The sequence below is a fragment of the Drosophila novamexicana genome, unplaced genomic scaffold (genome assembly GCF_003285875.2).
Source record: "Drosophila novamexicana strain 15010-1031.04,08,12 unplaced genomic scaffold, DnovRS2.1 tig00000108-arrow-pilon, whole genome shotgun sequence".
NCBI classification, from domain to species: domain Eukaryota; kingdom Metazoa; phylum Arthropoda; class Insecta; order Diptera; family Drosophilidae; genus Drosophila; species Drosophila novamexicana.
In genome coordinates this window covers 3,562,519-3,576,604 of record NW_020824772.1, presented here as the reverse complement: position 1 = coordinate 3,576,604, position 14,086 = coordinate 3,562,519, and the positions used below count along the sequence as shown (strand labels likewise).

Sequence of the window (14,086 nt, the reverse complement as noted above, 5' to 3'; positions counted from 1 at the left end):
TAAATATTAATCTTCGCTTCGTTTTTATGTTTATAACTAGCATTGTACTTAATATTATATACATGATACAGAGCGACTACGGCTATTTATCAATATGAATTCCCCTCGAACACTACTAAAATCTTCGTTTCTGTGTTAATAATACTACAAGCACTCAAATTGAGTAGGTTTTTTTTATAGCTAAAGAGCCTCCTAGTTCAATTGTTTAACATGCTCTTAGCATATTAACGCACCAAAATGACCATTCGTGTAGCATTGAGTCCCAAGATCGTCAAGAAGCGCACCAGGCACTTCCCCCGTCACCAGTGGGATCGATATGCCAAGCGATCGCACAACGCACAAATACTACGGCGAGATTGACCACGGCGTCTCCTCGAAGGAACGCAGGCAGATTGTTGAGCGCGCCAAGCATCTCTCCGTGCGTCTGATGAGCCCCAACAGTCGTCTGCGTTCCCAGGGGAACGAATAAGCTTAAGTTTGGAATTCGCTTAAACGAGTTTTGTTTTTAAACGTATTCGGAGGTATAAGGTATATATAAGGTGCGCCAGCCCTTGTTCCCAGTTCAAAGCTTTAACCGCAACTATATTAGGTAGAAACAAGTAAGGGGCTTCAGTCGGGAGCTCCCGACTAGGGGATACCCTGAACCGTCTGCTTTCAAAACCAAATGTAGTTCACGTTACGCGTTCGCTTGCTAGTAGTAATAAAAATAAATTTAACAAAAAAAATATAGTTGTAAGCCGTAGACTAATATAGGAACTATTGAGTAGATCATGGCTAAGTCCGTATACCCTTAGACAGCCGAGTCATATAGCTATGTCCATTCGATTTACAGTATTCTGCTATTCGCCCTTTTGCTGCAGGAAGAAGGTATATCAAAGCCGAAGGTATAGGAGCCCCATATTATACAGTATCAAGATCACACCACTATATTATGTAGCTCTATAGGCAAAGGGATATTTTTTAATAGTATATCTTGATCCAACTAAACAATAACTGGCAAGAGTAGTCAACCTACGGAGTGCGTGTTCTCTGCTGATTCAGTTAGATTAAAAGAGCTGTCAGTTTCTATTTATTTATTTAATTCTTTTAAATGTCCCTTGCTAATGGACTTAATGTACTTCATTGAATTCACCTTAAGGTTCTTTAGTCGTGGTTGAAATGTCCTCGAGAAAACACGTCGTCTACGCATGGATTACATATATCTTAGCATTTTGTGGAATCGCTGCATTCTATGTTGATATCCACACGGGCAGAGTGATAAAATCGCGTATATTGTCCTATTACAGCCGTTTTTTTAGTCTGCTTATTTTGGGCATCACACCCAGGACGATATACACATATGCGATTAACACGCCGTTGAATCTAACTCAATACAAGCTTATGAATCTCTTGATTGCCACATATCCCTTCGTTATGTTGGCTTCAATTGTAAGTTGTATGTTCTGTGTACAACGCAGGCAGCGCAGGATCATCAAGTTGATTGAGGATCTGCTGAGAATGGAGGAGCTTAGCATCGAACGTAACTATTCCGTCACACCATCTCAGCAGCCATATCTACGACGGCTTTTCTGGATCAAACTATTTCTTGTTATACAGCGATTAGTATTATTATTCGGATATTATATATTAAACCAAGACAAAGACATAATTTTTGATTTGACCGTTTTACTTTTTCGAATCATGAGGAGTGGTTTTTATTTCCTAATCTTTAATATAATATGGCAAATTTGCTTTACCTTCTTAAAACTGCAGCTTTATATCGAGCAATTACTTATTGATATAGTGCCGATGGCAAAGAAAATAAATAAAATACTGGAATGTCAACGGATGTATTACAGACTAATTCAGATGATTAATGAACTATGTGCCATTTTCAAGTACCCGCTATTTTTTTACCTGATTTATCTTGTTTATATTTATGGCCTAAGTGGATACACATTAATTCAAATGCTGTTTGGGAACAAGCTAAACACATGGCTCCCTACCATGAAACTTTTGCTTATTTTGATAACCATTATGGAGGCAATTGAGTTCTATATCTTGGTCAGTATTTCTCATATGGCCAATACCCTTCATGAGCATACATTTTACATTTTGCGCTACCCTTACCTCAATTCGGATCTTTTGGAAAAAACAGTGAGTAAACTTCGTCTTTTACTTTATATTTTTTATCATTTGTCTATTTTAGAATGATTGGTTTGCCCTGCAGCTAACACGGCAAAATAAGAACTTTCACATTTTGGGCGTCTTTATCATTAACCATCAATTAGTCTTTCTAATTTGTACTAGCATCGCACTTCATATTATATACATGGTACAGACTGACTACCACTATTTGGAAATATAATATGTAATTCTTCAGATTGAAGATTGTGGAAATAAACATAATGCATACATACTAATTTGTAACCACAATTATTCTAATTTGTTATTATTTTAATAGCACAGATTTAAGGATAACAGAATTGTTGGTTCAAGCAAAGAAAATATTAATAAAACTATTTGAAGGAAAAGCAAACAGAATTTCTTGATGTACATTCCGATACATTATTGCACTTTGCATTTCCTAATACAAAAGATTGGGAAGGGCGACGAAAATGGGCGGAGAAATGCCTTAGACACTATTTATACCCTTGCTGAGGGTATTATTATTTTGTCGTGAAATGTGTAACGCATAGAAGGAGACATCTCCGACCCCATAAAGTATATATATTCTTACTCGGCATCAACAGCCGAGTCGATATAGCCATGTCCGTCTGTCCGTCTGTCCGTCTGACCGTCTGTCCGTCTGTCTGCTTCTATGCGAACTAGTCACTCAGTTTTAAAGCTATCTTAATGAAACTTTGCAGAAATACCTTTTTCTGTTGCACGCAGTACATATGTCAAAGCCAGCTGTATCGGACCACTTTATCATATAGCTGCCATACGAATGATCGGTTGAAAATTAAGTTTTTGTATGAAAAAACATTTTGTTTATCAAGATATCTTGACCAAACTCGGCAATTATTAATTTTACTAAGCTCCTCATATTAAGATCCGTACACTATATCATATAGCTGCCATAGGAACGATCGGTCGGAAATTAAGTTGTATGAAAAAAAACATTTCCTTTTACAAAATATCTCGACTAAACTCGGCATTTATTAGTTTTAATATACTACTCATGTATATGCACAATCCTATTAATATCGGACTACTATATCATATATCTGCCATAGGAACGATCAGTCAAAAGCTAGGTTCATGATTAAAAACCTTTTTTGTTTATCAAGATATCTTGACCAAACTCGGCATTAACTATTTTCCCTGTGCTTCTTAGATACGGGCAAAGCACTATAAGCATTATAAAAAGTTTGGGTCTGCAAGGGTATTATATCTTCGGCGTGCCGAAGATAGCCTTTCTTTCTCGTTGTTATATGAAGGAAGTATATCAGAGCCGACCGGATCGGCCTCCCCCCAATATATAGTATCATACCACTAAACCGTTTAAAACATAGTTTTTGTATTGCAAAGGGTTATCGTATATCTTAACCTAACTCAACAATTAGGGCCAAAAGTAGTCAACCTTCGGAGTGCGTGCTCTCTGCTGATTTAGTTAGATTAAAAGAGCTGTCAGTTTCTATTTGTTTATTTAATTCTTTTAAATGTCCCTTGCTAATGGACTTAATGTACTTCATTGAATTCACCTTAAGGTTCTTTAGTCGTGGTTGAAATGTCCTCGAGAAAACGCATGGATTACATATATCTTAGCATTTTGTGGAATCGCTGCATTCTATGTTGATATCCACACGGGCAGAGTGATAAAATCGCGTATATTGTCCTATTACAGCCGTTTTTTTAGTCTGCTTATTTTGGGCATCACACCCAGGACGATATACACATATGCGATTAACACGCCGTTGAATCTAACTCAATACAAGCTTATGAATCTCTTGATTGCCACATATCCCTTCGTTATGTTGGCTTCAATTGTAAGTTGTATGTTCTGTGTACAACGCAGGCAGCGCAGGATCATCAAGTTGATTGAGGATCTGCTGAGAATGGAGGAGCTTAGCATCGAACGTAACTATTCCGTCACACCATCTCAGCAGCCATATCTACGACGGCTTTTCTGGATCAAACTATGTCTTGTAATACAACGATTAGTAATATTATTCGGATATTATATATTTAACCAAGACAAAGACATAATTTTTGATTTAACCGTTTTACTTTTTCGAATCATGAGGTGTGGATTTTATTTCCTAATCTTTAATATAATATGGCAAATTTGCTTTACCTTCTTAAAACTGCAGCTTTATATCGAGCAATTACTTATTGATATAGTGCCGATGGCAAAGAAAATAAATAAAATACTGGAATGTCAACGGATGTATTACAGACTAATTCAGATGATTAATGAACTATGTGCCATTTTCAAGTACCCGCTATTTTTTTACCTGATTTATCTTGTTTATATTTATGGCCTAAGTGGATACACATTAATTCAAATGCTGTTTGGGAACAAGCTAAACACATGGCTCCCTACCATGAAACTTTTGCTTATTTTGATAACCATTATGGAGGCAATTGAGTTCTATATCTTGGTCAGTATTTCTCATATGGCCAATACCCTTCATGAGCATACATTTTACATTTTGCGCTACCCTTACCTCAATTCGGATCTTTTGGAAAAAACAGTGAGTAAACTTCGTCTTTTACTTTATATTTTTTATCATTTGTCTATTTTAGAATGATTGGTTTGCCCTGCAGCTAACACGGCAAAATAAGAACTTTCACATTTTGGGCGTCTTTATCATAAACAATCAATTAGTCTTTCAAATATTTACTAGCACCGTGCTTCATATTATATACATGGTACAGAGTGACTATCACTATTTGGAAATATAGTGTGAAAAACTTCAGATTGGAGATTATGAAAATAAACATAATTCTAATACTAATTTGTAACCACAATTATTAAAATTTGTTATTATTTTAATAGCACAGATTTAAGGATAATAGAATAGATAAAAGTTCAAACAAAGAATATATTAATAAAACTATTTAAAGAAAAAGCAAAGAGAGTTCCTTGAGCGACATTATAATATACATTCAGATGCATTTTAGCATTTCTTAATACAATAGATATGGATGGGCGGAGAAAATCGACTAAGAAATGCCTAAGACATTTTATTATAAGATAGCCAACGACATTTAAATAGAGATAAAATTTCCATCTATTGTCATACGCTTTTAACAAGTCTGTTAAAGGCGTTTTACTAATTGATTACTGATTGATAATCACTGCATTCACCTAGCAGCTTGCTAGTCGTGGTCAAAATGTCCAGGGGAAAGCACTTGGTCTACGCGTGGATAACATATCTCTTCGCATTTTGTGGAATCGCTGGATTCTACTCTGATAGTCGTGTTTTGTGCGTTTATAGTAGACTGTAATATATATTAAATTAAATACTCGACGTATCCTACTCAATCCAAGCTTACAATCCACATGATTTTCGAGTTCGATATACACTTTTTCGACTGATGTTTGGAAAGAATGTGAAATCGTTCACCCCTGAACTGATTGGCTTATAATACTTTTAGGCCCACGATGCATTGGAACTCTCTAGCAATAACACTGGTGGCTGGTGATCTTTATAATAGTACTTTTCACAGTTTACGCTATCCTTACTTTGATTTGGATCTTTTGGAACGCAGTGTATGTTATTCATTCGAATCATTCGTTTGTGTCATTATTTTAATGATTTACCCATTTCAGAATGACTGGCTGGCTCTGCAGCTTATATGGCAAAATAAGAACATCCACATCTTGGGTGTACTAAACATTAACCTTCATTTCGTTTTCATATTTATAATTAGCATCGTACTTTATATGTTCTACATGAGAGTTATTTTAATAGTATATCTTGATCCAAGTTAGTTAACCTTCAAAGTGCCTTTTCTGTGTTGAATTCCTTGATAGATTGAATTATTTTTGGAAGATCCAGTACACCCGGTACTCTTTTCAGTCTTCTAGTGGTGTTGCTGTTGTCCAGTAGGCCAACTGCTAGGTTGTTGTTGTGCAGGTGGAGCCTATGCAGGTATCTGCTGCTGCTTTTGGCTATCTCCTCACTGACCCATGGAATCTTGAGAACACTGTGGATGGAAGCGTTGTCATCGTAAATATGTGCATTGAAAATGATGCGCTGTGCTTTGTTTTGAAATATCTGAATCAATCTTAGGTTGCTTCGGCTGGCAGTACCGCATAACTGAATGCCGTAAGTCCAAATCGGTTTGATAATTGCCTTGTAGACAAGGAGCTTTGACCGAGTACGCCAGTAAGAGGATTTTATGATTTTCTTTTCTTTAAAAGGTGAGTTCTCGAAGTTAACCTCCTGTCGAGAGTCATGCCAATGTATTTTGGCGTCGCCTCTTCTGGTATTATAGCTCCGCCTAGAAAGGCAGGTGGGCGGTTACCAGGCCTGAGAGAGAAAGTGGTGGCTGTGGACTTTTCGATGTTCACCATGATGTTCAATCTCCTCTGCCATTCGTTGAGTGTGTCCAATTGGCCTTATGTGACCCGCGAAGCATCTTCAGCTGTCTCAGCAAACGCGAGGAATGCCGTGTCATCGGCATATGTGGCCACTAGAAGGTTAGGGTTCCCAATAACAGGAAGATCTGCAGTATAGATATTATATAGTAGGGGGCCCAGCACTCTGCCTTGGGGAACGCCCGCTGTAATGACTTTAATTGGAGAGATAGCTTTTCCACATTTAACCTGGAACTGCCTGTCTTGCCAGTATGAGAAGAAGAAAGCATAGTGTGCCTGCGGTAGGTTGCTTCTGACTTTGAGTAAGAGTAATACTAACTATTTGAAACATTTTGAGGCGGTAAAACAAGACTTTTACCTATTTATATCCGAACACAACAAAATTCGAATGACCAATCGACTATTTTGCTTGCACCTTCTAAAATTATCAAAACTTAAGTCGCAAATAAAAAATGCACAGAAAATGTCAGCTGTCATTTCCATTTTGATTTTCTTTTGCCCCGCGCCATACACATGGCTTTTAAATGTGCTTTACTAATTGATTTTGTGGTGGCAGTAACCTAGGAGCTTATTAGTCGTGGTAAAAATGTCCTCGAGAAAGCACTTGGCCTTCGCGTGGATATCATATATCTTAGCGTTATGTGGAATTACTGGATTCTACTTTGATATACGCACGGGCAGAGTGATTAAGTCGCGTGTCTTGTGCTATTATAATAGACTATTTAGTCTTCTTATTTTTAGCACTTGTCCAGCGATGATATATTTGTATTTGATGAAAATCCCGCTGGCCGCTACTCAATCCAAGCTAATGTCTCTCTTAATAAACGCATATCCCGGTACGTTGTTGATTACAGTATTAAGCTGTTTATTCTGTGTACAACGCTGGCAGCATAAAATATTCAAGATGATTGAAGATCTGCTGAAAATTGAGGAGCTAGGAATCGATCCCAACTATTGCATCACACCATCAGAGAACTTACGTCTCAAACGGCTGTTCGGGATCAGATTAATTGTACTAATGCCTGTAGTTGTTGCATTTTGTACAGAGCTGATAATGGGAAAGATGAGTTTTTTTTTTTATATTGGCATCTTTGTGGCGAGATCTTTTAAGAATGGATTATATTTCCTAATGTTTAGTATAGTCTGGCAGATATGCTATATATTCATAAAACTGCAGCTATACCTGGAGCATTTGTTTCTTGATCCAATGCCATCGTCAGGGAAAGTAAACAAAATTATAGAAGTACAACGGATGTACTATAAGCTCATTCGCATGGTTAACGAGTTGTGCGTAATTTTCAAATATCCGCTGGCTTTTGGCTTGTTCCAACTGGTTTGCAATACCTGTATGAATGGATATTCAGTGTTTCGACTGATGTTTGGAAAGCCCTTCACAATATTTAGCTCTACCACGGAATGGCTTATAATACTTGTATTCGTCGGTGAAGCTCTAGAACTCTACGTCTTTGCCAGCATAGCTAACAAGGCGGGTGATCTGCATAACAGTACATTTTATACTTTACGCTTCCCTTGCCCAGATTCGGATTTATTGGATCGTAATGTATGTTCATCGTTCCTATTTATGCTACATTTTTGACGACTTATTTCTCGTAGAATGACTGGTTCGCCCTGCAGCTAACATGGCAACCAAAGAACATCTACATATTTGGCGTAATAACCATCAATCTACATTTGGTATTTCTAGTCGTAACCAGCTCCTTACTTCATATTATATACATGGTACAGAGTGACTACCACTATTTGGCAAAATAATATGAAATACTTTGATTATAAGGATTAAGGATAAGAATTGGTTCAACCAAAGAATATGTTAAACAAATATTCAAAACAAAAGCGTAGAGGATTCTTTGATCGACATTAAAATGTACATTCAGATACATTATCCATTATGCATTTCTTAATACATTGGATATGGATGGGCGGAGAAAATTGACTAAGAAATGCTTTAGACAATTTAGTATAAGACAGCCAATATCATTTAGATTGAGATAAGATTTCCCACGTGTCCTGTGTCCTGTCACAAGTCAGTGTAAGGCGTTTTATTAATTGATTTAATGCACTGCACTGCATTCACCTAGCGGCTTGCTAGTCGTGTTCAAAATGTCCGGGGGAAAGCACTTGGTCTACGCGTGGATAACATATCTCTTCGCATTTTGTGGAATCTCTGGATTCTACTTTGATATTCGCACGGGCAAATTGATAAAGTCACGTGTACTGTGCTATTATAGTAGACTACTCAGTTTATTTATTTTGAGCGGTTTCCCAACGATGATTAATATATATTGGATTAAAGCCCCGCCGTTTCTTACTCAATCCAAGCTTACATCCGTCTTAATAGTTGCTTATCCCGCTAGCACGTTGTTGACGGTATTGAGTTGTATTTTCTGTGTACATCGCTGGCAGCACAGGATATTCAAGTTGATGGAGGATCTGCTGAAAATGGAGGATCTTGCCATCGAACCCAACTGTTCCATCACACCATCTCAGCAGCCATATCTAAGACGGCTTTTCTGGATCAGATTCTTGCTACTTATGCCGCAAGATGTCATATTTATTCTACGGATGCTTATCGGACAGAATGGATTTTTCTTTTATTTTAGCGTTCTCGTAGCTAGAGTTATGAAAGGAGGAATATATTTCCTGCTATTTAATCTCATCTGGCAAATAAGTTATACATTAATGAAACTTCAGGTTTACCTAGAGAATTTACTTGTTCGACCTATGCCAATGTCAAGGAAACAAACAATACTATTGGAGTTACATCGGATGTACTATAGACTAGTCCAAATGATTGATGAGTTGTGCATAATCTTCAAATATCCGTTGGCTTGTTGTTTGCTCCAACTAACTTGCAATTCCTGTTTGAGTGGATATTCACTTTTTCGACTGTTGTTTGGAAAGCCCATGAAATCTTTCACCCCTAAAACTGATTGGCTTATATTATTTTTAAGCGCCAGCGATGCATTGGAACTTTACATCCTGGCCAGCATAGCCAACACGGCTGGTGATCTTCATGATAGTACTTTTCACATTTTACGCTATCCTTACTTTGATTTGGATCTATTGGAACGCAGTGTATGTTCATCATTTCAATTTTGTTTCATTATTTTAATAATTTACCCATTTCAGAATGACTGGCTGGCTCTGCAGCTAATATGGCAAAATAAGAACATCAATATCTTTGGTGTACTAAACATTAATCTTCGATTCCTATTTCAATATATAGCTAGCATCGTAGTTAATATTATATACATGATACAGAGCGACTACGACTATTTGTCAATATGAATTTCATTTGAAAACTACTATTATAATTTTTGTGTTATGATACTAGAGGAAAGCTTATATAATAAACTAGCTGGTGTTTGCTTATCTTAATTCGGATCTTTTGGGAAAATATCCGATATTGGAACGATATACGTATAGACAACATATTAAGCTTGGACACTGGGTTATAGAAGACGATGGTCTTATATACGCCGCAATAGTGGGTAGGTCAATGCTACTACAACTACTGCAGCGTCTTGTGTGTGTGGCTAGTATCATATGGTCAATACATTTCAGGAGGTACCTTTACATTAATTCTGATATTTTTAATATAAAATGCAAGATACTTACATTCTTATTCTTATATTCTGATGCTTATACATATCTACGCGTAGCTATTTTTCAAAAATTCTATGAAACACTTATATTTTCCGATTGGTTATTTTAAATCATAACTTTTCTCAATATCGATATCGAATCGATGATTCCTATCGGCAGCATACTTGTTTTGCAGCTGCAACGAAAAATGTGCTGTGCAGCCCTTATTAATTATCGTACATGATTTTCGGTATTCGATAAACGATAATCGAATGGACAACGACCACCCCTGATGCAGCTCTGCACGTTCTGCAGCCCTGGAAAACCACGCCAGTCATTTTTGTTTTGATAAGGATAAAAAAGAGCGTGGCCTGAGAAAATTTGCACAAATCACACAAAAAGCGCCACAAACAATTGCAAAAACGTTGCAAAGTGTGTGGAATGTTGTGCCGCGCAAAGTGTACACCATATTGAGCGCCACAGCGCATACGTGGAACGCAACGTGTGGCCGTTGGCAAAGCAGCAGCCGCGACTGAAACGAGCAGACATCTAAAATAACAAACCGACGGGGTGCTTGTGCAAATGGCTGCGACTTTTCGACTTAATTGTATAACATTACCTTCATGAGCAGACAATAAAATAACAAAGCTGACGCTCGAGCAGACGATTCTCGATTCTCGAATACCTGAAAGGGCGCGACTCAATTAACGAAAGCAAGCAAGTACAATGCATTTGAACCATGCGACGGCCGCGACAGCTGCTATGGCCAACTATCAGCACTATGCGCCTTCACAGCTTGCCACGCATAGCGTTGGTGGCGGTGGTGGCGGAGGCGGTGGTGGAGGCGGCGGCGGTGGATCTGGTGGCGGTGGCATCGGTCCGAACAGTTTACAACAGCCAACGACTATTGCGAGCCTGCAGCAGAGCCCGTTTGCGCTGCATCAATTGACCGCCGTGCAGGCCATACAGCATCCCACCCATCAAGCCATGCTACATCCACAGCATCCGCTTGTCCACCTGCTTGATATTTCGACAACTACAACGAACAGCGGTGGCAATCACACGCCCATATCGCCCATGAAACAGGAGGTACAGAGCGTCATTAGCGAGGATGAGTCTGTGGTGGACGATCCGCGCAAGAAGAAACAGTGCCACGTGTGCAAAAACAAGTTCCGGCAGCTGACCACGTTACGCAATCATATGAAAATACACACAGACGAACGTCCCTATAAGTGCAAGCATTGCGACAAGGCCTTCCGACAGATATCGACGCTGACAAACCATGTGAAGATCCACACAGGCGAGAAACCGTTCACGTGCAATATTTGCGCCAAGGATTTTCGCCAGCAGAGCACGCTCATAAATCACATCAAGACGCATAAGGGTAAGTGCGGGACAACTACATCATCTTGATATAAATATATATATTTGTATAAGAAACATGTGTAGCAGCAATAACTATAACTGCAATTTTTGATTTTAATACACCTACAAACACACACACACACACTCATGCAATTGCAGCGGCTGAGTCAAGCACGCCGACGTCGCTACTCAACTACCAGCCGCCGTCCTCATCCGGCAAGCATAGCCGTAAATCGCAGTCGAATCAGATGCACAACGCCTACCAGCAGCAGCATCAGCAGCAGCGTGTACAAATCTCAAAGACTCTATACTCGGGCACCTATAGCTCACCACAGGCGGAGGAACTGGTGAAACCGTATCAGTGCAGTGTGTGCAAGCGTCGCTTCCCGCAGCTGAGCACGCTGCACAATCACGAGCGGACGCACATCGATCCTAAGCCGTACAAGTGCGAGACTTGCGATAAGTCCTTCAGCCAGCTGGCAACATTGGCCAATCACAAAAAGATACACACCGGCGATAAGCCATACACGTGTTCCTACTGCCACATGCAGTTCCGGCAGCAGAGCACGCTCACCAACCACATGAAGACGCACACACATCTCGCCAGCCAGCCAGCCACAGTCACAGCCACAGGTGAGCCGCTTGTGTGTTCGCCCTACAACTGAGCCGCTTTCTGTTATCACTGTGTGCATTGATCATTAACGCACTTCCCTAACGAAGCTTTTATTTAAATTTTGTACGCATGCCAACCAATCAACAACCACAACACCCCCAACAACAACAACAACAACGATCAACAACCAACTGAACTGTACGGTTAACCGAACTATCTATCTATCAACCAATACCATCCATGCAACAATCAATACACATGCGGACTTTTAGTGGATCACTCAACCATGCCAGCGCCTCTCGCACCCGGCACGCAGCAGCTGACGAGCGGCTTGCTGCCCAACAACCTGCACAGCACAACGCCCAACATCCTTCAGCTGGACCATCATCCTCTGCTACACTTCCTCGATGGCAGCACGACAGTGAGTTCTGTGGTGGCCAGCAATGTAGCAGCGGCAGCGGCGGCCAACACTAAAGTCGAACACTACCAGAATGCTCAGGGTGCTCGGTTGAATGTAGGCAATATAAATATGCTGAAAGGCGACAATCCGGATCGGCCTTTTGGGTGTAGCGTCTGCCGGCGCTTCTTCTCCCAGCAGAGCACCCTGGTCAATCACATCAAAACGCATACGGGCGAGAAGCCGTATAAGTGCAAGATCTGTGAGGTTAGTTTCCGGCAAGTGGCCACGCTCAATAACCACATGAAGATCCACACCGGAGAGAAGCCCTACAACTGTTCCTACTGCCCCAAACAGTTCCGGCAAAAGAGCACGCTACAAAATCATTTGCGGGTCCACACGTGCTAGACTATCTTCGGCCAGTGAACGCGTCGTAGCCCCAAGCCCTAGCCCGAGCCCGCTCGCCCGTATGTCTGTCAGCCAGTCAAGTAGCCATTGAGGAATCGTGCAATATGCATAAGCACATACAGTTATACTAGATACAGATCGGATATATGCATAAGTACATAAAGTACGTACATACATTAAATACATACAAACATGCATAAAAACAAACATTTACATATATGTACACATATATATTTGAATATATACTCGAAAAGTGTTATTTACCTGCTGTGCAGAGCGCAATTGTATGTAAACTATAGTAGAGCTGATCCACATGCATGTCCAACTGTAAGTTAAGTCTAGCCGTACGCGTACATACATATTTGTACATGCATATATATACATATATATATATATATATATATACATATATACAGCTGTGTGTATTCATATACACACACAACAATAATACACACACATAATACAGGGTGTTTAAACCTAAACAAAACTAAACTCTAATCTAATCCTACTTATTAGCTTCTTAACTGTTGTCACCTACCCTCCCACACCAGCCCATACACCGTTTTAGTTGCAGGACCGAGAGATCTTGATTCTCAGCTTCTCGTCGTGTTAAATGTTAAGCCGAACGTAATATATATATAATGAAAAAAAATCTAGTTATTGCTACTATACTGTGTAATCCCCCTCCCATTCGCCATCCCGCTAAGTGTAAGGCGTAATTAGAAAACAAAAACAAACAGAAACTATTTAAATAAGTGTACTCTTAGCGCATATTTAGCAGCATCTTTTACTCACATGACTAAACCGGAACGATGATCAACATCGAACATCATAGAGTTAGCAGTCGCAGTCGCAATCGCGTTAATAAATCCCCAAAACCGGATTGCTTATAGAACAAAACGTAGTAAACGGAGAGACAAGAGTCCCTATAATAAGTGAAAAATTGTAAAACAGCTAAATTGAAAATGAGAATGACCGTAAATGTTGTAGAAAATATATAGTATATATATAAATATATATAAACTATTTGTAATTGTAAGCAAAAAGCAAAAACAATAAAACGAATAAAAGCAAAAACAAAAACCTATAAGTATATTGCTGTGAGTGAAAGAATGAAATGAATATCCAATGTTCTAGAAGAGAAAATGTCTTGTTCTTAAATTTT

General features: G+C 39.2%; 1 protein-coding gene and 1 pseudogene across 2 annotated transcripts; both read left to right on the top strand.

The window, feature by feature from the left end:
* Positions 1-237: 237 nt before the first annotated feature.
* On the top strand, positions 238-469 carry LOC115771998 (annotated as a pseudogene).
* Positions 470-10,452: 9,983 nt separating this feature from the next.
* LOC115771995 (gastrula zinc finger protein XlCGF26.1) lies at positions 10,453-13,317 on the top strand. 2 transcript variants are annotated; one of them, XM_030717923.1, is made up of 3 exons: positions 10,453-11,522; positions 11,663-12,136; positions 12,389-13,317. In XM_030717923.1, the coding sequence occupies exons 1-3, from the start codon at positions 10,865-10,867 to the stop codon at positions 12,919-12,921; spliced, it is 1,665 nt and encodes a 554-aa protein (XP_030573783.1). In that variant the 5' UTR covers positions 10,453-10,864; the 3' UTR covers positions 12,922-13,317. The 2 variants fall into 2 exon arrangements, with proteins under 2 accessions (XP_030573783.1, XP_030573784.1); XM_030717924.1 differs by having other exon boundaries at positions 12,224-12,397.
* Positions 13,318-14,086: the final 769 nt, after the last annotated feature.